The sequence below is a fragment of the Alosa sapidissima genome, chromosome 6 (genome assembly GCF_018492685.1).
Source record: "Alosa sapidissima isolate fAloSap1 chromosome 6, fAloSap1.pri, whole genome shotgun sequence".
In the NCBI taxonomy this organism is placed as follows: domain Eukaryota; kingdom Metazoa; phylum Chordata; class Actinopteri; order Clupeiformes; family Clupeidae; genus Alosa; species Alosa sapidissima.
Genome location: NC_055962.1, coordinates 3384327 through 3407721, shown reverse-complemented (window position 1 = coordinate 3407721; position 23395 = coordinate 3384327). Strand labels below are relative to the sequence as shown.

At 41.2% G+C, this 23395-nt stretch overlaps 3 protein-coding genes across 5 annotated transcripts in view; 1 reads left to right on the top strand and 2 right to left on the bottom strand.

Moving 5' to 3' along the window:
- bach2b (BTB and CNC homology 1, basic leucine zipper transcription factor 2b) overlaps nt 1-8294 on the top strand; it is a 68596-nt gene extending 60302 nt beyond the window's left edge. For all 3 annotated transcript variants that reach the window (XM_042095463.1, XM_042095461.1, XM_042095462.1), the window contains exons 4-5: nt 1294-1500; nt 2925-8294. In XM_042095463.1, coding sequence (XP_041951397.1) covers nt 1294-1500; nt 2925-3497 — 780 coding nt within the window. In that variant the 3' untranslated portion in view covers nt 3498-8294. The remainder of the gene's footprint in view (nt 1-1293; nt 1501-2924) is intronic.
- A 1963-nt stretch (nt 8295-10257) lies between these two features.
- Nucleotides 10258-11746, bottom strand: gja10b (gap junction protein alpha 10 b). Its single transcript, XM_042095464.1, has 2 exons — nt 10379-11746; nt 10258-10296 (listed from the first exon to the last, which is right to left on the bottom strand). The coding sequence occupies exons 1-2, from the start codon at nt 11744-11746 to the stop codon at nt 10258-10260; spliced, it is 1407 nt and encodes a 468-aa protein (XP_041951398.1).
- A 1000-nt stretch (nt 11747-12746) lies between these two features.
- casp8ap2 (caspase 8 associated protein 2) lies at nt 12747-23156 on the bottom strand. The gene is made up of 10 exons (XM_042095662.1): nt 23021-23156; nt 22205-22348; nt 21821-21916; nt 21563-21669; nt 21005-21079; nt 20033-20148; nt 17246-19884; nt 14121-16683; nt 13855-13954; nt 12747-13715 (listed from the first exon to the last, which is right to left on the bottom strand). The coding sequence occupies exons 2-10, from the start codon at nt 22248-22250 to the stop codon at nt 13653-13655; spliced, it is 5805 nt and encodes a 1934-aa protein (XP_041951596.1). The 5' UTR covers nt 22251-22348; nt 23021-23156; the 3' UTR covers nt 12747-13652.
- Nucleotides 23157-23395: the final 239 nt, after the last annotated feature.

Genomic DNA, 23395 nt, shown 5'->3' with positions numbered 1-23395 from the left:
TGTGACTGTCTGAGTCAAAGAACCTTGCTAGCAGCAGATTTCTCATGGGGTTCTGTCAGTAAGGGTGACTTTAATACTCAGAAATAGAACATGTCTATTGATGGGGGAAAGGTCTTGACAGCCACACAGCATCCTCAGCTGTATAAGGAAGCAACATTTGGAGCCTTGTTTTCAGTTCAATCAGCATTTACTGTACCTGTGGAGACTGTACGTGTGAGAGGCACAAATGGTAGCCGGTATCATACATATTAATCAAGCTGAAGGGGAGTCCCTTGAAGCAGGAGTACAGCAGTGTGAGAGATCCGCTTACTGTCTGATGTCTGCTGGGCTTAGCTCTCTGCGCTCTCAGGTGTTTAGGGCCTTGATGGAGGTGAGCCTCCCTGGGGATCCTCTGGCCCTGCCGGAGCAGGTGGAGAGAAAAAAAGCGCACGTGGGAAGGGGGGCGCCATCTTGCTCACGCTTGACTTTGTTCTTCAGCGATCGGCAGCTAAGAAAAGAGAGAGTGGGAGAGAGAGAGAGAGAGAGAGGAAGGCCTCTCATTTCACCCCAGCTCTCTAGATGTGTGCTATCTCTTTGTTATTCACCCTCTCCAGCCATACTCTCTCTCTCTCTCTCCCTCTCTCTCTCTCTCCCTCCCTCCCTGAAGCAATGGTTCCCTGGTGCATGTAGATATGGCTGGGGTATCAGCGTGTTGTGTGGGGGTATCAGAACGCGTGCCACCACCAGGGGGAATGTGCTGTTCAAAAAGAGGAGACAAAAAGGAGACAAATGTGCATCTTTTAGATAATGTCACCAAACCTTGGATTAGTCATTATGGCCTCCTAAACAAGGCCACCAAGCTCTACTGTTCCTCGTCTTTATCCAGACCTCACTAAGTACACCAATGCTTCTGTAATTGTCAAGAGGGAGTGTGTATGTAAAAAGACAGTAAAAGATAAAGATAATTGCCCATGTCAGATTTATGAGCAGACTGTGAACCTTCTGTATGTTGGCACTGTGGATTTGCATACCTAAACCCCCGAGCAATCAGCGCTGCCACAGAAAAGTGAGTGTGGCAGCCTCTGTCGCTCTTTCCCTCTTCAAAACGGCTGCTGTCAAATGGGCAGATGGTGATGTTCGCTTTCCCTTCACCTTTATTCCCCTGCACCTTTGAGACTGATCGTTGGAGGGGAAGACAAAGTGATCGCAGCCTCCTCTACAGAAGTCTGTGTGCACCATCTAGTGGCAGATTTAGGATACACATGACAACATTGAACATGTCTCTCCATTTATCACTTTTCTTTCTCCTTACAGATCAAGCTTCCCTTCCCTGTCGATCAAATCACAAATCTTCCAAGGAATGACTTCCAAATGATGGTAAAAATGCACAAACTGACCTCAGAACAGCTGGAGTTCATCCACGACGTCCGGCGCCGGAGCAAGAACCGTATAGCAGCTCAGCGCTGTCGTAAGAGGAAGCTGGACTGCATCTTAAACTTGGAGTGTGAGATCCGTAAACTGGTATGACAACATTGTTCACCCTCTCAATACATTATCTATACAAATTAAATGTACACAAACCAGAGCTGTAACTGCAACATATAGAATTTCAGGAATGAGGTGTCACACCAGTTTTACCTGACAAATCTAAACACAGCCACACAGCCATGAGAACCAGCGAAGAATCCATTATTTAAATTATACTTGCTTGAAAGGAAAATGTCTACAGCCTTTAGAGCACTGAGAAAAGCTAGATATGCCAATTCGATATTCTCTACCATTGTCCCCTTCACTTTTCACTTTTCACACACATGTCTCATTCATTTTCAGTTCTATTAACTATGTAACATCATAGATGGTCAAAGGTGTCCCATGCATTTTCAAGGCTATAGGTGGCATGATATGGACTTCAGCTAAAGGACTACCCAGTATAATTGGCTCTTTGGTGTAGTGTCATGGTGTAGTCACAGGCTGGCTAATTTAGGAGTCACACAGTCATACACTTGCGCTCTGTAGCCCCCCTTAGACGAGCGCTCACCGCCTCCCGCCTAGTTTCCATGGCAGCACCACAGGCTGCTGCTTGGGGCCGCCTGCTGTTTCCGCGCTGGCGTGACAGAGCGCGCTGCTCTTTGATGTGCCGCGTCACCACTGCTCCGCTCGCTCGCCACACAGAGCTGGCAGGCGGCGCTTTGAAGTCTGCCAGCATCCCGATATCATCTCGTGCTTCTCTCAACGGAGATGCAGCACACAGATGAGCTGGCGGCTCCTGATGCCTGACAGCCCAGGACTCCTCGCTACACCACACTCTCTACGCACGGTGGCTTGAAGCCTCTCACCAGAGGGCCCCCACGTCTCTCAGCACCAAAGTGTCAAGCTAAAAGCAAATTGTTCAAAAATAGCAGCCATGCAGAATGTTTTTGGTCTAGAGCGTGTTTTGTGAACTGGGCCTGACATGTCACGGGGGAGTGATTCTGTGACAGGAGATGTTTCTACAGAGGCGTGCCCATGTGATGTGTTGTGGGCACACAGCTCTAACATGAACTATATAACACCATCAATCCCTGTTACTTTGCCATTGTCATATGCTTGTTGATGTCGCAGTGAAAGTAGGCTACAGTGGATGTGTGTGAACCCACATTGTGTCCATGTTCCTCCAAGTGTCTTCAGTGAAATCCTGATCAAAAAGTAGTTACATTTTAAACATCCAGATAGTAATAACAATAGATAGAGGAACATGTTGTAGTGTGGAGTGATATGAATCCCATCGAATTGGCTTATAGTATAAGATCATTCCTTGTCTACTATCTATCTATCTATCTATCTATCTATCTATCTATCTATCTATCTATCTATCTATCTATGTCATTGTTTGAATGTGTATGTGTGTGCATTGTGCGTTGTGCGTGCTGATGTTTGTGCATGTGTGTTGCTGTTTGTCTGCTCAGGTCTGTGAGAAGGAGAAGCTGCTGACGGAGCGTAACCAGCTGAAGGCCTGCATGGGAGAGCTGTGGGAGAACTTCTCCTGCCTGTCTCAGGAAGTCTACAAGGACGTGCAGCTGAGCCCCGAGCAGGTGCACCGCTACTGCCCCAGCCTCCGGCCTGCCAACGCCACGCCCAACTCCACCCCCACCCCCAACACCACTGCCAGCAACAGCAACAGCAACAGCAGCAGCAGCAGCACCGCCACCACGGCCACCGGCCCCCCTGCCTCCACCAGCATCGACCTCACCACCAACTCCCGCTCCGCCACCCCTGAGCCCCAGTTCCACAAGTCGCCGGGGCCCTCGGAAGGCGGGCCGGGCCCGGCCCAGTGGTGTCTGGCGACCGGCAACGGTGCCGATGGGCTGGTGGGGAACGGGAGGGAGGGTCCAGACTCCATCACCAAGGCAGCTGTAGCCTTCCACGAGTCAGGGCTGTCGTCATCGGAACAGTGCAACCAGACGGTGACAGTAGACTTCTGTCAAGAAATGACTGATAAATGTACCACCGAAGAACAGCCCAGGAAGGACTCTTCCTAGTGCTGCTGGGAATCTGTCTTTTGTTTTGTTTTGTCAATTTTTTTATTTAGTTAAATGAGTTTTTGACAGACCCTTTTTGAAAAGGGTTGTTACAATGGTCAGCCTCTGCCAGTGTTCTTATTTGAAACATTTATTTTGTTTTGTTAGTATTTATGTCTTTTATTGTCTTTGAAAGGTTGACACTACAGTTGTCTTAACTGCAGCAATACTGTTGTCCAGGTTTTTCTCTATTCTAACCATAACAGAATGGTTGCGAATTCTCACACAGCTCTCACAACGGTGCTACACCTTTCCCCGCCAATGACCTCCGCAGGGGCAATGCTGCTTTTGATGTATTACAGTCCATTCAAAGCAGGGATGGGCACAGACCGCATCTCAAACTCAAACCTCTATGGACCTAGCAGCAGCTGTCTCTCTCTCTATCTATCCCTCTCTCTCTCTGTCTTTCTACCCCCTCTCTCTATCTCTCTATTTCTCTATCTATCTATCTATCTGTCTATCTGTCTCCTTCTCCAACCTGTATCTATGTCCTCCTTTCTTCTATCTTCCCTCCTCTCTCTTTGACCTTCTCATTCTCTCAGTGGCCCTTGTCACACAATTCAAACTCAGGAAGTATTCTGAATGTTCAATATTATTCATGAAAAAAGGATACAGATTCTGTACATGAAAGATTCTTTTTGCAGCATCTCAGCTGTAAATGTTCATATGCAAAAACGTCTTCTGCGTCGCTCATTTTTACTGTTTCTGTACTGCAACACTTTTATGTACAGATGGTTGTATCTAAACATTCCTCCTTTGCCTTCTACAGCACTGAAATGAACGAAAATGACTCAAAAGACAGAACGAATTGACATGAGGTTGAATAGCTATGTCCCAACACATCAGCAATACCCTTGTATTTGGATGTTTTTAATGGTAATGTATAAGTGCTTGCTTAGCAGAAAGTGTGGTGTATATAGTATGGAGCATGGTGGCTGTCAGTAATGTTGTACAGGTCAAGGTTTAGCCGTTTCGTTTCTCTCTGGGGTTATATCAAGCACCTTTTTACCAAGGAAATCATTCTGCTCTGCTGTTTCCTGTCTAAAGTGAAATCCCCATGAAGGTGGGTGTTCTTGAACTCAGGAAATCAGCCTGTCACAAGCATGCACTCGAGTGCACCCACTGATGTATTTAGATACACATGCACACACACACACACACGCGCGTACATGCGCACATTCACACACTCACACACTGTCACCATCACTGCAACCGGATGCACATACCCCCCATGGCCACACGTTTAATTGATCAGGCCCCTTGGATGTTGATGAGGACTGTGTAAAAAGTTTGTATATAATCCATGACTCAGGCGGTGTCGGTGTAAACCTGGTTGACAACCTCTTTAAATGTGAAGAGTCACAGCCTTTCTGTGTTTTTATCAGTATTTAAAGATTGAATGGTGAAACCCTCAGCCACTTTTTACTTTATTTTCTTCAGTTTTATGTTTTGATGTCAAGGGTTGTGGATACTTTTTATCTAGCAGAGGGACTCATAGTTTGATATGGCATTTTAAAGTAGTCACAAATAGTGGTGTGAGACACTTGCTCTATTGTCTGCTCTTAGTGCTGCCCCTCTCTCTCTTTAGCACCATGCATTGCACTCAAAACCTGCTAGCACTTCACAACAGGGAGATTTCTGTTTTAGAACCTTGACAAAGTCTAAAAATGCAGCACTTACATTGGCACTTAAAAGTGCTCCTCTAAAACAAATGATTTAAATTAGATTTACCCGAAGACTAGCAAAATATTACAAGATACAACCAGCTCTATTATAACAGAGAAGGAATAGAAACGCATTATGAGGGAGTGTTCTGACTGTTATTTTATTGATAATAATCTAATAAGCTAATGGAGAATTCTATTAAGTATGTGAACACAGCTGAAGGTGTATGGAGTGTTAGATAGCTATGAAACAGTCCTATGTTTGCCCTTATTGTACATTTAGTAGAGATATATTCCTGGTGGGATTGCATGCTGCTTGTATATTTTATATAGTTTGTCTTGTTTCTGTTTGCCTCTGGGCGTAGGTATTTCTCAGCTAACTCCCATAATCCCGACGTACCTCTTCTTCAATGATCAAAGACCATTTGTCCTCAAAGCCTATATTTGTTTGACAAAATTCTTTATCATCAGGCAAATCATATTTAAATCCCCCCAGCACAAATGTGCACCAGTGCGATTTTACTACCTTTAATAGTGTTGATCAATGCAGGTGCATGTAAGTGCCAATGACCACCTTCACACCCCTATTGATACCACTCCACTATACCCTTTCAGTGTTGACTAAGTAAAAAAATGCTTGAGCTTTTAACCCCAAGAGCTTTTAAATAGCAGTAGTTGGTTGAGTATGTACGTCTGTTGGTGTGTATTTGTGAATCAGACAGTCCAAAGAATTTTCCTTGGACCCCATTACTAATGCTCCCCTAACACATGCACGTGCACTCAAGTTAATGCACAAGCTTACACACATACACACATACACACACACATACACACACACACACACACACACACACACACACACACACACACACACACACACACACACACACACACACGAAAACATGCACACAATCACAAATTAAAATACATGTTGGACAAAATCTGCTCAGTTAGAAAGTTGAAGTCTAGAGCTATTGTAATTGCTAGTAATAATTGTTGTTTTCAGTGTGGTTCTTATTTTTCTCTTCTGCTTTTCTTGGTGTAAGATTCTCTTTATGCCATTACAATGTAAAATATATACCATTTCAAAAGAATTGTACACAGGTACCAAACAAAGAAGTTAAAGCTAGATGGGTCCAAGTGGACATTGGTGTAAACATATGCAAGTCATCCCTATAAAGTTACCTTTTACTTTATTGTACAAAGTAAATGTGGAAGAGCCAGTTCCACAAGACAAGCACACAATGAGTACTCTTCGGATAATGTCTTTGTCTACCTTACAGTTTGGATTGAAAATGTTGCTTTTCTAAAGTCGTTCATAAGCAGAAAAATCTCAAGTGATGTCTGTTCTCCTATTAGTGCTCTATGCGTTGCGTTGTTTGGATAGCGGAGAGTGCAGAGCTTATTTCTGGATTGTATCTTCTGCTCTTCTCTGTTGTTTTGCTCTGTTGAAAGTGCTTCTGTAAGCACACAAGCAAATGATTACTGCACGTGGAGTCAGGATGCAGTGACTGTAGCTGTCACAGCACGCCTGTCTCTGTCTCAGCGGTGAACAGTGGTCATCTCCTGGGTCATCAAAAACCCATGCATCAAATAAGCTTTTTTGCAATCATTTCAGTCACTCATAAACTAAACAAGTCAACTCACCAAGGTTTTTTTTTTCCATAATCACAGTTGCTCTTGTAAATTGTCTCAGGGTGCCAACAGGTTCTTCTTTCTCCATTTAGAAGCTAGTTTAGAGTCTGTATGCTACTAGCTAGTTTGTGTTGTTTTGTTTCTATGTTTTGACTTTTTAAAATACTTGCTTATGTCTGTGTATATAGATTTCTGAGAGGCTTTTTTTTTAAGTATCTTCAATGCAAAACACAACCTTTTTTAAGTTACACCCCAACAAGGGCTGTAGACTCTTAAAATCTTTTGGGATACTTCACTTAATAATGAAATGTTTTCTATGGTAATTGACAGAAGCTAAGCTTTTAAACCTTGTGATTTGGCTGGACTATAGGAAATGCATTTTAAACTGATTACTTTCTCATGTGGATAATGGCTTCCATATTTGACCAAGATTCATGGTCTGTGTCGCAAAGTAAACGTACAAAGATGTACAAAGCCCTCTAACATTTTTTATAAGCTTTTAATATCTATGTAAATCTGTTTGTTTGTTTTTGGCTGCTTCTCTGAAACATTTACACTGGCTCTCCAAAGGTTCCTCTTTTCACAGATGATGAAATCTTGCCTTTTACACAATTTGCTCAACTTTATAAGATGATGGTGTCCAGACTGAATACAAAGGAGATCATTTTGAGAAGTAAAAGAAAAGCAAAATGTTTACAAAAAGGTGTCACGTCACGTTTATGGAATTGTCCATGTACATAAAAAAAATGCTAGCTTCAATTTGATGGATAGGGTAGTGTTTTTTTTTTTTCAAATTTTCAACAGAAAACTGAAATGAAAGAAAAATACCCGTTCATATGTGTTCCCTTAAGTCATCTTCTCAACTAATGGGGATGTGTCAGAGTTACATGGATATAAGTGCACCTCCAATATTTGCCTTAGAACTTGCAGAGGCCATAATTCACATTCAAGTGAAGTGAGTGTATGCAGGGGCCGTCGCCCCCCATCCCTGGGTCAACAGAGCGGACTTTGTCACACTTATCTACCTGTGAAATCCTTCATACCTCTCATAACTGGTCAATGACTGTATCAGCAAACTGCATCAGGTGTTTTTCTACATGCTTTTTACACAAATTATATGGATTATTGTATTAGGTAGGTTTTGGTGCATCATTTTTAATGTAATAGCTCTTCAGCACGTAGTCACAGTTGTGTTATTCTCTCGTTTTCTAGGAGACTGTTTTGTGTTAATATTGTCAATTTGAGATAGCTGTAATTTGCTTATTCTCTACTAAGAGTTTTTACCTTTTTAATTTCTAAAGGCTACATGACCCTAATGAATTAAATGACTTAACAACCATTGTACATATGGTATTGTGCAAAACTCATTTTCATGCATTTCAATTGCTAGTGTTATATAAATGACAGATTTTTGTCTAGACACCATTTCTGTTTATGAAATAAAGAAACATATCATGTACATTGTTTTGTGTCCAATATCTGTGTGGGTAGTATACATTTGCATACCAGACATAACATAATGACTCATTGACATTAATGTAATTCAGGCCAAATGAATTCCTATTGATGGACAGTGATTGAAATTAGTGAAAGCATCAGTCGTTTGTCCTCTGGCAAGTTTCAGACATGAAATTAACTCTGCGACCAGACACAGGTCTGCCATACAGGCAACCATATATTTGTTTTAACCAACAGTCAGGAGTTCTCTCTAAAACTAGTGAGCTATCTACCAAAAATATATACAGGCCTACAACAATCTTGCACCAGGAACAGGCCTGTTGGCACTCATAAAGCTTGGTAACATGCAGATTGGTGTATTGTGGTGATCTACAGTAGTTGGAGAAGGCATGTGAAAGCTTTTCTTACACTGTCACTGTGTAGAGCTGCCGAGTGCACAGGGTGGGCAGTGGGGATAAAAGAAAGCTGTATTTATTTGTCCTTCACCAACAGCAAATCTTTTTTTTAACATTATTTGTCATTTAACAGATGCATTACTTATTTCAGGGACAGTCCCTCTAAAGGCACACAATGTAAGAATTGGTCTTTATACCCATGTTGTTAATTTCAGCATACTAATCATTTAGGGCTAAAGCCGTACATCAAAACCTGATAAGGGTTCCTGCATGATAGAAGAAAGTTACATATTGCAGAGGTTCTCAAACATTTGGTGCCAAGGTTCCCTGGGGTTAGACATTGCTTTAAATTGCCCCTGAGCACCGCACTGTTCTGGGATTATAGGCCTAAATCTTTTTCCTGCAAGATATTTCATCAAAACAGATAATAAACATAGCATTAACAATGAATAAATGACTAGTCTTCATAAAAGCATAACATTTTATTTTAAAAGCAATAAGGAAAGAGCAATTGACATCATGAGGGTACGTAATAGCAATGAGTCTGCTTGACTATCACATAACTCAGACCAAGGGGCCCCTCCTGACCCTTTATCAGCATATGCTAATGTGAATTCAAAAGGTCAGTCTCTGAATAGTATTTTCTGAGAACTATAAAGCCATTTGCAATCGAGCTGTGGAAGATGCTATGTCATTTGTACATGAGAGAGTTCTTTCAGTGATCTTCTTTCAGTAAGATTCAGTGATAATAGAATTTATAACTGAGTTGTAGTGCCAGTTTGTATCAAAATCCTCTAATTGAATATCCATGAAGTTTGTGTTACAATGTCCATTTGGTTGGAAACAGCTGGGGGGCAGACACTCACTCAGATAAAAACACTATAAAAAGAAATGAAGTAAAAAAGAAAACAAGAGAGAAAAAACGTGTAACCTCTTGATAAATTTCACATTTGACATAAGGCCTTGCCATTCAAACCTGGAACTTCATTGAATATTAAAAGCCTTTCCAAAGGAAAAAAAAAAGAAAATGGATATTTTCTACATTGCAAAAATAGCACAATATGAACAAAGGCCTTACCAATTATCAATTGATACATGTCATTAAGTTCACCATAATATTTAGTTTGTTTTCAGATTACATTTAAAACACAACTAGATGACAATGAGCAAAAGTGCTCATGTGATTTATTAGTTATGAAAATTAATTGTTTTTGGGAACTCTCTAAATGAATTCTTTGATAATTACAACAATTTCAGAGCTTTTTGAACCCAATACTTTATGTGCAAACCTCACAAATTATTAATAAATTAGTAAATTATAAAAGGTATAGTACAGCATTGAAACACATTGCTAGTACACACATTCTAAAATGTGTATTAGAGTACATGCAAAATTGACCAGCATTACGTAATTCACTCTACAAACCGTAGCTTCATCACAGCACAGATTTAGCTGCTCATGCAGAGCAAATATGTCAATAATTATGCAATTAAGCAAAGGGGGAGCGCGGCTTGCTGCTGGCATCTGCGGAGAGCCCAGTCGGCTGTGTCTGCTGCCCCAGTTCCAGCTCATTTTTTCATGATTGAAGACAGTTCCAGAATCATACTCTGAAAACACAGAACAGCTATTAGAGCACTGGTCACAAACCTGCAGACATACAGAAAAGTAGCCCTGGATTTCTGTACTTGCCATTGACATTCTTCTTCCGCTGGCAGGGGGTGGTGTGGCTGGTGGACTCTCCCCCTCAGCAATGCGTTTGGCCTCGGCGTCAGAGCCTGCGTTGGAGTCCGGGCTGTCGGACGGACTGTCGGAGAGGCCGCGGGACATGAAGCTGGCCTTCCTTGCTGTGGGATAGTTGGTGCTGTCTGGAGAGTCGCTCAGGTCCTCGCTCAGGTTGTTGTTGCAGATGCTGACTCGGCTCTGCTTGCGCATGGCCCGTGGCTGTGGCGCCACGTTTCTCGGGGGCGCCGACCCCTTGGGCCCGTTGGAATCCTCGCTGCTGCATGACACTTGCCGAGTGTCGAGGGTGAGACGGCGCTCTGTGGCACCTAGTTGTCGCAGGGCGGGGAGGTCAGCCTGACTGGGCAGACGATTCGGCCGGCCATGATCAGAGCCATTGGTGATATCATTGTTGTTCACCTCCTGATTAGGCCGAGGAAGTCCAAAGGATTGAGGGTCCACTTGACCATCTGGCATGACTGCACAGGTTGCATGGGTAAGATGTATCAGTTTTTGAGGAGAGGAGTTGGTCAGGACACAGACCTGTTGGACCATTGAGTTTTTCTTAGACCTGCATAATATGCTGTCCTCATCCAGCCCTTTGCCACCGTGTATGCTCTGTTTAATCTTTTTCACCCCAAGGTGAAATATCTCTAGGAGATTTAGAAACAGAGAAACGCCTGCAATGACCAACATGAAGATCATGAAAATGTTTTTCTCAGTTGGCCTCGATACGAAGCAATCCACACTGTTTGGGCAGGGTAACCTCTCACACTTGTACAATGGATCCAGACCGATGCCATAAAGGACATACTGCCCAATGATGAAGCCAACCTCAACAACTGATCTAGTCAAGATATGGAAAACATATGTGCGCAGTAGTGAGCCCCGGAGTGGCGCCTTCCTCACCTTCTTCTGCTCCTCCAGCTTCCTCAGCTCCCTCTCCACCCGCTTGTGCTCCTCCCCGAGACCCTCCGTCATCTCCATCTCCAGCTTCAGCAGGGCTTTCTTCTTGTGCCGCTCCTTATCCAGGGTGCGCAGGCGATACAAGGCGTGCCCCATGTACACCAGAGAGGGGGACGACACAAAAATGATCTGCAGCACCCAGTATCTTATCATGGATATTGGGAAGGCTTGGTCATAGCACACATTTTTGCACCCAGGCTGTTCTGTGTTGCAAACAAATTCACTCTGCTCATCGTCCCAAACGTCCTCAGCGGCCACGCCAAGCACAAGCATTCGGAAGATAAAGAGGATGGTCAGCCAAATTTTCCCCACAATAGTGGAATGGATGTGGACCTCTTCTAAGATGCTCCCCAGCAGATTCCAATCCCCCATCGTCTTTGTCACATATCCTAGACATTACAATTCAACACTGTGTTCATAAATAAATCACAATATTTATATTGTGTAAACTTAATGCGCTTAATGAATCCCACATTGTACACCCAGTAAACATTTTGAATTAATCCAAATGAGAATGATGAACTTACTTCAAAGATGTATGAATGCTCTTCTATGTCCGAAGAATCTGAACATAATAAACATTAACTTAACACTCTGGAAGAAATTCTGACATATTCCACTTGCATGAAAGAGAAGATCCTCCTCTTGACATCTCTGGTGAATGAAGTTAGAGTCTGTTGCACAGCAAACTCATAAAATGCATTCATCGATCCTCCAGTGACTGGACAATGGCCTAAAGCAAGTGTGCTACGCAACTGTTGACAGCGGTGGACTGAAAATAACATGTTAGTAACAATGCCAACAACCCCTGTGGCCCAAGTCTAGACATCAATAAACCATGTGCAAAGCCTGCTTTGTTACTGGACATGTTTAGGTAAGCAAACAATGTTATGTTAATTACTTTTATGTGATATTTCTAATACTTGCTTGTTTGTTGACACATGCAAAATGCAAAGAATCTCTATATTGTAACATCCAGACCAGAAGTGCAGACAAAAGAATCAATGAGACATGTCGATTTCAAAGTCAAATGTTTGGTGTGCCATTTTAGGTTTTGCTGGTCACTCAGTCTATGACATAACAGGAAAATAAAGCAATGCACAAAAGTCTTTTTTTTAACTGCAGGTAATTCCTGCATACTTGAAAGTCACAACATTTGTTTCAATTGTTTTCCCACACTGTTCATTTTCATCATGAAACTTCAGAGGGTAGGGTGAAAAATCTGTATGTAACAGCAAGTGTCTATGTGGAGGAGAGACACAATCAGGGTTACCTGAGGTTAACAACGCTTCTGGCTGTGACCCAAATACTCATTCTCCCCTGAATGGCCAAAGTAATGGGATAGTGCATAATACAGTCGCCACACCTCCAGTGTAAATAAATAACCTTTAATTAAAAAGAAAAAAGGATCTTGCAAAAATGTACATCATATACAGTTAGACCTTAAGGCTGGGATTCTGTAAGAAATATTCTCATAGTGCAATCCCACTAATGTCTGTCATTAGTAAATTAAATCAACGTCCAAAGCAAACAAAGGACAAAATGATTACACTATATACAACAAAACAATCATTATATACACTCCAACAATCAAACAGGCACTTGAAATTCACAAGAATGTCTCAAAATCTTTCAAGCAACGGATAACTTGAGCTGAACAATGCTTTAAACAGTCCTGTCTATTTATGGTGATCTTAATGTACTTTATTTAGTCTGCAAAATGTACCTGTCACCTGTGCTTCAAGATAAAATAACCTTTAGAGTTATTGATTACTAGTTCACTAATACGGTCATCAGTGTTTTAGATTGATCACTTGATACATGACAACAAAAGAGGAATTTATCTCTGCACATCAATCTATACATGGAGTTGATATTGAAAAAGGTGACCAAGCAAATATCTTATTACCTTTCTTACACTGACACAGAAATAAAAAACAGCTGTACACTTTATGTCCACAGCTCTTGGGCTACTGTAAGAGTCAGTTCCAGTGAAATGTAGGTTAAAAATGGGAAATAAATACGAGTAAAAGTCCAGCAGCAAAAATCACTCCTGTTTGCAATTAGTCTTCACCACAGATCAATAGTTTTTTTGCACAACAGACAAAAAAAGTGTCTGATTAATCTGAAAGTGCCATCTCCTGTTGAGTGGCATCCATTTGTAATATTTGCTATAACTAAAAAGAAAATGGCCTACAGCCACACACACACACTTCAGCTACAGCATCAGAGGTGCAAGCTCCATGCTGAACAGTCCAATGTCTCATTGCTCAATGTCTCAACACTCCATCTTTTCTTTCTTCTTGAAGAGCTTCATCAGCTGGGCAAACCTCTCTGCAATCTATGAAATGAGAGACACAGAGAACAAAATACATTAATGTCGGGTATTGGCACAAAACCTATGGACACCAACATGTCTCTGATACACAGCCACAAAAGCACTCAAATAGAAAATATGTTTGCAGAGTGTAGGGAAATACCTGAGAAGGTGATTTGTTCATCTTTTCTGATAAAGCAGAGAAAGTATCCCTGGATGGTCCTTTCATCTTTAATGCAACAAGAATGTCGCGATCTTCATCCCTGTCAAAACCAAAAACAATTTCCTTAACTTAAGATCTTTAAGATGTGAAACAATGGTGGCCCATTTGCCAAAAATAAACACAAATAATCACCATAAAACACAATCAACATTTTTTAAACCACAAATGTAAATTTGATCATACACAAGTGAATGAGTAAACCTCACCTGGTCCACGTCACCACCACCTCGCCACGTTTCTTGATCACGTTCTTAGCAGAGAGGCTTTGGGGAGAGTGCTGAGGAGATGGGGCTGGGGGCTTGCTTCTTTCCTTCACTGAGGACTTCAACTCCCGTTCTGTGTTACTCTTTGACTTCTTCTTATGTTTTTTCTTGTGATGTCTATCTGGGATCGTTTCTGCTTTTGCCTTTTTTGCTTTTGGCTCTGTATGATGCTTTTTCCTTTTTCTTTTCATCTGGCCATCGTTGCCACTCTCCTGAGGTCCACCGATCGCCTCATCCTTAGATGCAGACTCACTTGCATCAGCTTCGCTTTGCTGAACTTCAGTTGGCACAACAGACATCTCTGCCAAATTTACATTCAACTCTGTGCCTGGTAAACTACAACGGTCACCTTTGTCAGATGCCGTGGCTATTTCTGGTGGTGGGCATTCAAATGTACTTTTATCCAAAGGCAATTCTTCAGACGTCCCATCATTTGTCACTTGTTCTGTGTGGCGGACAGGACCTTCGACAGTGATGGTAGGCTGGCTTGCTGGACTCTCCTCTGAATCGGAGCTGACACCCTGAGCAGCTGAGGGAGTGGGGACTAGAGCACTAACTGTGGATGTATGCCTTATTTTTACAATAAAGTGATCGTTGGACCTCTCAGTCACCACTGCTTGCATAGGCACATGAGGCTTGAACTGGAAGAGTTTTGGTTCTGTGCTGTCCCAGGTATGTCCAGCACTGGACTCACAGCTGGAAGGATCCGTGTCAAGCGACAGATGAATGTCGTGCTCCGTGGCGTCCTCGCCATCAAGAACAGCATCCTCACTAAAATGAGCATTTCGGACCTCATCTGGAGTAGACAGCAGCTCCTCATTCACTGGGTGCAGAAAGCTCAGATGGCTGTCTGTTTTCAGAGGTGAAGGAATGGTAAGAGAGACAGCCAAGTCTTCAGCCAAAATGGAATACATTCTTTGCGAACTCACAGCAGCTGGTTGAGATGCTCTACTAGAAACAGGACTGGAAGGAATCTCCAAGAGGCAACTTTCATCTAACACTGCAGGATTTAGGGGCATCTGAACTTTGGGAGTGGGCGAGAGTAATTTGCATGGAGAGATGGAGGCCCATGCTGCCATAAGCTTGGAAGGTGTACCAAACTTGGAGGGACTAATCATTCCTGTTAGGAAAGTTCTTTCAGAAGAGTGCTCTTTTTTGGGTGTTCCTAAAAGCCAGTTTTGATTGTCTCCCATTGAAACACTGCTTTCAAGTAGATCTGAACCTTGTAGGAGACTCTTAAAAATATCTCCCATCTGAGAATCTGAGACCAAATTAAATGTTAAGCTTGATGCTTGTTGTTCAGTAAGGATTTCAAACTCAGACTTGTCCAGAATTGACCCAGAGTGAGACAGTCTACGAACATAGGTGTTAACTCTGTCCACTGACTTGTCAGTGGGCATTCTTTCAGATGTAGGATGTGCAATCTCTTTAATGGATCCAGATGCACCTGGGTCTTCACTGGTTTCCTCACTATTCATCCTCAGATTTTTTCCTCTACTGCCGAGTCCAGTTTTGTAGGCTGGCTGCCGAAGAGGGCATGGAGTCGATATCATTGGGGCTTCTTTAGTTTTCACTACGGAGACCTCCTCTTGCTGCCTCTTTGCTGTAGTCACACTTCTTGAAGGAGACTTTGCTTGAGGCTTTTTTACTTTAGCCTTTTTAACAGGATTATCAATATGATCCGTCCGTGAAGGCTGTTTGCTATCTAACGGCTTGGATACACTTTGAAGGGTCATCTGTATTTCCTTAAATAAAAAGTCAAGTTGCCCATCCACAAAAGACCACAACTTTGACTTTAAGTTGTCAGAGTTTTGCTCAAAGATTCGATTGACAATTCCATTGTTAGTCACTTTGTTCATTACATTAATAATGATCTTTTTCAGCTTGGCTTTAACATCACTCTCTTCGCCACACATGTTCTTCAAATTTAAACTACTGACCAAATCTGTAAAAGACAAGTTAGACATTTCCATGACCGAGTTGAAGGTCTTCATGGGGAAGTTTTTGTGAAGCTTCATATATTTTTTTCTCAGCTGGGACCGGATTACTTTGAACATGTTCATGATTTCCTCCAGAGTGGTGGTTGAAGGTGGCAAAGTTTTGGGGTCAGGTGGCGGAACTGTTTTAAAGCGCCTTTTACAGGTAGGGCTTTTGTTCACAACGGTCACTGTGGTCTTACGACCAGAGTTTGGTTGTAAATCCACAGACCTTTTCTGAGAAGCCCCTTTCGTAAGGCTTCGAGTCCGAGGGCTTTGTTGAGTTTTCATGGTTGTAGACTTCTTGCACTCTTTAGGGGTCTTGGGACTTTTTGCAGTCACTGGGGCTTCATCACTTTCACATTCGCTGACAATCTCACCTTCCTCAAGTTCCTCTTGTTTGCTGTTGCCAACAGTGGCAGCTGCAGAATCTTCTTCAGCAGTCGTGGAGCAGTTGGTTTTTTGATTTTCTTTATTCACATCCACAACTCTTGAGCTGGTATCTGGTGTCAGGGTGGCATTCAGGAAATCTTAACAGCAAGATAAGGAAATGTTAGTGTGCAAAAAATGTCCATTTGAATTTCTTTATAACTGGGTCATTCTGTGTCAAATCAGACAAAATCTAGGAAAATGGTTGCTGCACCGTCTCAGATTTTGCTCAAAGTTTGTCTACCTAATGTTTAGGTCCCAAAACTAAGACCTGTAAAATATTTTTGTTAAATTTAAATATTTTGTATCATTTTACACTCTCAGAAATGCCTCATCTTGGAGGCCATATTTGGGCATTAATAGTTATAATTAATTTGGGCATTAAGTATTATTCCTAGCCTGTCCAAACATTGTAGGGTGGAAGACCGATTGGACCATTAAGGCCCTAGATATGGAAGAAAGTGGTGATCTTGAAGGTCTTGTAAACTCATTTTTTTATCCACGTGGCACCAATAACTATTTTATCTGTAAATACAATACTTTATTAATGTTGAGCCAATATTTGGCTCTGCAACAAATCCACATGAAGATATTAAGGATAAAACAAGGTGTGATTGCATTTTCTGGTAATGTTCATAGGACTGAGAGGGTTTGATCGCTTACCTTTACTAAGACTTTTGATATATGGCTGCTTCTCAGGAGGTGGGGGCTGTACTTTCTTCACCTGACGAACTGGACTTGTAAGAGGACTGATGGCTTCGGGAATGAGTTTGATACTTTTAAGAGTGAGCATCATCGAATCCTCATCTTGGGGAAGTACAATGGAGCTGGATGGTTCTGTGCTATGCTCTGTATCCTCTGTGGAATCTGGTTCACAGTCCTTTGCTTGTTGAGCAGGGGTTTCATCTGAGCTGACAACTACTTTTTCTTGCAATACCAAGTCCTTTTTTGTAGTGCTACTCACATTAGGTACTTCATTCAACTGCTCTTTCAATGGACTACAAGAAGTCATATGTTCTGCACTTTCGATTTCCATTTTTGAAACTTCTGGAACATCTAAGCGAACTGTACAACTGCTAGGGCATGAGTGGGGCGTCTCCAAGTTAACAGTGCTAGATACAGATTCCATATCAACACAGCTTTTAACAGGTGTTGTTTCTTTGTCCCTATTCATTTGTGAAGTCAATGCGGTAAATGGCTCATGTTGTAACACACCAGAACGTAGAGAGGACGTTGTCCTGGTATCTGATGTTTTCTCTTCACCATTCTTTGCTGAATTTCCAGTAAATGTGAAAACCATTGGCTCCGCAGCGTCTATATGATCCTTTTCAGTGTCCAAAGAACTTTCAATAACTGCATCCTCAACCATAGTAACAGAAGTGACCATATCATTTTCTGTTATGGCTGCTGAGTTAGTTGTGGTCAAATTCATAGAATTAGAAATGTCACGGCTCTCTTTATGTGGAATTAAGTGTGATACTTTGGTCTCAGTGGTTGCTACAACCTGCTGATCGACTGCAGGAATGGGCCTACTACATTCTACATCGTCCTTCTCATTACCTGCCTCTAACGAGTCGTTTTCTGGACTGGATTTGACTGGCATCTCAATCACATCTGGCACAGGGTTTTCCCTTTCCTGTGTGGAGGTTTTGCTGCAGCACTCAGGGTCCCTTGATGGAATTAGGGACACTGGCATTTTCTCTTGAACATGGATTTCTTCGACAGATTCCTCAAGTTCATCTATGACATAAAACTCTTCACCTGTATCAAGGGGATTAGTCCTTTCTAACGATGATGGAGAACATACTCCATCTTTCACTGATTCACTGTTTGGTGGCTTACACTCAGTTGGTTGATTAGGCTTCTTTACAGGTGACAGTGTGAGATTGAGAGTTTCCATAAAAGATAATTTTCTGTTGGGACTGTTGTCATCAGTGGCTCTTCCATCCATGACCACTTCTTCCGACATTGCATCTTTTGCCTGACATGTGTTGTGATCCTTTTTTCTCTTCCCTTCATCATCACTGGTGTGTTCAGAAGAATTAAGTTTCATTTCCATGTGTCCTTTCTTGGTAGTCTGCTTGGTTCCATCACTTTCCCTGACAGTCTTTTTGTTAGAAAGGAGGAAGACCCCTTCATTTTCTTTTATAACAGGCGTATGTGTGCATGTGTTCAATTCTGACCTTGAATTTTCTTTTGTTTTTTTGTCTGTTGTGTCCACTGGCTTTTCTGTAGGTTGTTTCCTTACACCTTCACCTTTTTTCAATTGGTCTTGCTTGTGAGGGAAGTCTTGGTGATATTCAGATCTGTCAGGGTACGTGCAGGCTCTACCTTCTCTGCCATCAAGCTTTCTCTCTGGAACTCTATCCCCGGTCTTCTTCTCACTCTTACTAGTCGACTCTCGGTTCCGCCGTGACCTTTCCTTCTCTGTCTTGCGTTCATGCTCTCTGCTTCGGTCTGCTCTGGCGCTTCTACTGTCTCTACTGGCACATTCTTTCCACCGCTCATCTATTTTGTGATAGCCCTTTGTTGGACTTTTTTCTCTCCTGTGCCGAGATGAGACTCTGGAACTTTCAGAGCGGACGGTATGCCGTGACTTATGACTGCCACTAGAACTTTCCGTTTCTCTAGAACCCCTACTTCTTTCCAAAAAAAGGTCTTCTGAATTGTCTTTAGATGATCCTTTGGTCATTTGAGAAGATATAGTATGATGCGGAGGTGGACTTTTGTGTCTTTGAGATTTTGAGCCTTTGAGATCTTTGGATTTACCTGAGGTCAACATGTCTGAAGTTGAATGATTATGTTGTATTTTACTGGGCCTGGAAGAATGTTCACTGTGATTCTGGTCTGACTCAGTGGATGATGATGTCTTCTGTGAGTCCTTCTTTAATTCTTTGTTGTTTTGACCTCTGCCATCTGCTGAAGATGAGGCTGTGATCGTTGGATCAGATCTTCCATGACCCAGCAAATGTTGAGACACAGGTTCATGCTTATTTCCATATTCCAAAGCATCTGAGGTACTGCTGTGATTGTCAACTGGCTCATCAATACGGTCACGGAGTACAACACTTGCATCCTTTGCTCTTGGCAATTCTGTAATGGCGAGTTGTGGTGAAGATGTCTGCACAGGTGTGAATGAACTGTGATTTGCCAAAACCTTCTCATGAAAGTTCCTCCTTTCATAATGTGGTTCACAGACAGGTGCAGGACCCTCATATCCTTTACAACCTGCTCTGGTAGTAGCTCGACTCAGGAGTTGGTTAGAACTAGGCCGATGGAATATCAGACCAGAGTTTCCAGTTCTGCAGGGAACAAGACCACAGAAGACACAAAACTTCAGATATACTAGGAAAACAATAATTATGATACTAATCACATTTTATCACACAAAGGACCATTTTATTAAAACAAGATTGATTGCGGGTATGTTTATATATGGAGCATACTTGCCTTTCACTGAGTCTATTTATCTCTGCATCCTTGCGTCCAATCTCACCTCTGGCTGTTTTGATAAGTGCACATATATTCTTCTTCAGAAGTGTATTCTCCGTTTGCAAGCTCCCATTCTTGAAAATAATGTAATAATGTAATAGCATAAGCATAGGACATAAATAAATATTAGGGGAGAGACAATCAATTCACTTCAGTTTGCAAAATGAGATTCAGGTAGCTCATTTATCTCCGGTAAAGCGTTAACGGTGTTATAACAGCATTTCTGCTATATTCAGCTCCTAACATCTTCACGTCAAAAATAACAATTTGAACAAATGCATAAATCCTTTTTTACTGTAACATGCTGATTCTCTAGGTGCAAGACCCAACCAGGTCTGTGCAGACACTAATTACATTAACAATAGTGGCAGGTTCAAACACACCTGGCTCCACCGGAAACAAACAAGCTCACAGAGAGTCTTTCGTGCACGTAGCCTATTAGGGCTGCAACAAAGGATCATTTTGATCGATTTTGTTGATTAATCTATTGATTATTTTATCGATTAATCAAGTAGTTGTTTAGTCTATTAAAATACTGGAAAATGGTGTAAGAATATGCTCTCAAATGCCTTGATAGTCCACATGCAAAATATATTTTGTTCACAGTCATGGAGGAGTATGTGAAGCGTAAAATATTTACATTTTACATCATTATAAAAGCAAGGTTTACTTTTACAATATTTAACTACCTGTAAAAGGTTTTTGAGTCCTGATGGGCACAAATGATTATATAATGTAATGCAAATCATAATATTAACAGGTCCTAACTACTTTGAAAGAATCATACCAACATATCTATTGCTATTGTTGTTATCAAATTAGGAAATATCTTGCCATTCACATACCATGTTCACTATGTGTTCATGTTTTGATTGTCTCAAGGTCTTTGACAACATGTCTTATTTTACTGTATTTTCTGGTATTACCAACCTGTGATTCCAGCTGCTGCAACTTCTGGATCAATTCTTTGAGTTGACTTTGTGACTCTTCAAATTTAGTCTTCATCTGCAATGAAAAACTCTAAACTCTCAAATATTCCACATACAACCATACAGAGTGTGCCATTCAGCTGTACGAGTGGAAATTATCTACTTATCTACTGTTCTATTAAATAAATGATTTAAGTAATCAAACATAAATACACACTTTTACTAATTAGCCAGATGTACCAGATAGCATGGATGAAAAAAACAAGATGCTTAGAACTACAGATCTAGAATGTAATTATATTGTTTCAGTTGTTTCGTTTGTCTCAATGAGATTACTCAATGAATCAGATCCTAAATACCCAACATACATACATATGTGCATTTTTGTTAAGAGTATGTTAAGAGTATGAATGCTGGTTTAATTTCAATATCTTGAAAAAGCCCTACTTTACATGTACATATATAGACAAGCAAAACCTACAAAGCATAATTACTTTCTAGATCTATACAGAGATTAAATGATGAATACAATGCTTTTTGTTAAAAAAATGTTTCAAACCTCATTGTAAGATGCCTCTTTCTTTAGATGTTCCTCTACAATAATTTCCTCAAACAAGTCCATAGATTCACTCTGCTTTGGAGAAACTGAGGATCTGCATGCCTTTCCTAAAACAGCACCAAGAAACACTTAAATTTCATTGAAATGGAAAGCATTAACTGAATTTAGTGAGGATCATTCCTCATATAGCAAGACACAGAACATACATAATGCACAAGTATGCACAAGTATGCACTGCATTAAGCCATGAGTACTTACCTGTATTTCCATTCTTCTCATCTGGACTATCCTGAAGGTCTGCATAAATATCCACTGAATCTTCCTCATTGTACACAAAGGTTTCAGATGCAGAATCTGTTTCAGAAGCAGATCATCTTCTATCACAAAACTGCACACCTTTCATTTTCATGCAAATTCTGTTTCATAATATTATTACATAGGTTCAAATACATTTCTAAAATGACAATGAGCTATCCAATGGTTTTAGTACAAATAGACAGAGTTGATGATTTGCAGGTCGTCTTGTCAATACAATTACTATTCTGGAGTTAAGAAAACAATTATAGAACAATTGGCATACCTATTGTCATTCACATACAAAACATTTATGACCACCATATATTTAAGAATGATTTGACCTACCAGAATGCCAGGTGTGACCAGGCATGGTCTCTGTGACTTCATCCATGATCACTTAGGTCTATGCACTCCCACACATGGATTTGCAAGGATAGGCTCTCTAAGATATAACATGAGGGATCTGTGCAGCTCCCAAGGTATCTATAGCTGTGGGTTTAGATAACATTTCACACATTAAAATTCAACTGAATTATCTTTCTTTTTTGCAATTCAGCTGTTTCTTAAAGCACTTCCCATCTTTTTGATTCAACCTTTTACATTCAAGCTTTTGTTTTTTTCATGTGTTTGTTTACATTCATATGCATGACCATTTCCACTGTTTTTATTTATTTATCATTACCTTTGGCTGTAGTGCTACTTAATATTAGAATAAGTATGCCTACATACAATGATTACACATAACTGACTAGAAAATGGTAAAAAATTACGAACTGCTAAGTGCAGCTAATCAACTGCTAGCTCAATAGCTATATATACAGCCAGAACCAGTAACCTATAGCCTGGATGGATGGATACATGGATGTCTGTCTATAATGCTATAATGCTCATTAAACGATAAGTCAAGCATTACCAACAACTGCCACAATAATTGTACAGCAAACTACGTTAACACTGTCCCTCACAAGAAAGCAAACTGGTCAAACGGGTAGCTAAGTTGCCGTTAACAGTATGTTTCCTTGGGTTATGCAGCCAGCTAGCCAGCAACATCTTGCATTTCTCATGTAAATTACAATTTTGTCTCTAAAACTTATCATTTTATATTTGCAGCAAACCCCCTAAGGTTGAGGTAAGACTGTCATATAAGCTTGTTGTACATACCATGAGAAAATGTCCAAGAACTCTCAAAGAATGCACCCAGAAATGTCGCGCCAACTTCACCCATACCAACACAATACAGGAAGTTACGACAATTTCCCGCGGTATCTCTGGGAAAGTTCATTGCATCTTCCGGTGCTTTGTGCTAGGGTTGTTTGCAGTAGGTTGAATATGGGTGTTTGAGGACAGTAGAAACCTTTGATGGGTTAATCTGAAATTGTTCATGCCATGATACCTCTAAATCGTCAAATACTGAATGTGCATTAACATTTCAAACACCACTGGGTTGCATTTTATTTATGCAGCAGGAGCGTTTAACCCGTTCAGGTTCGATATCATGTATCCAGTTGTATGCAAATAACGTTATTACTCGCAATT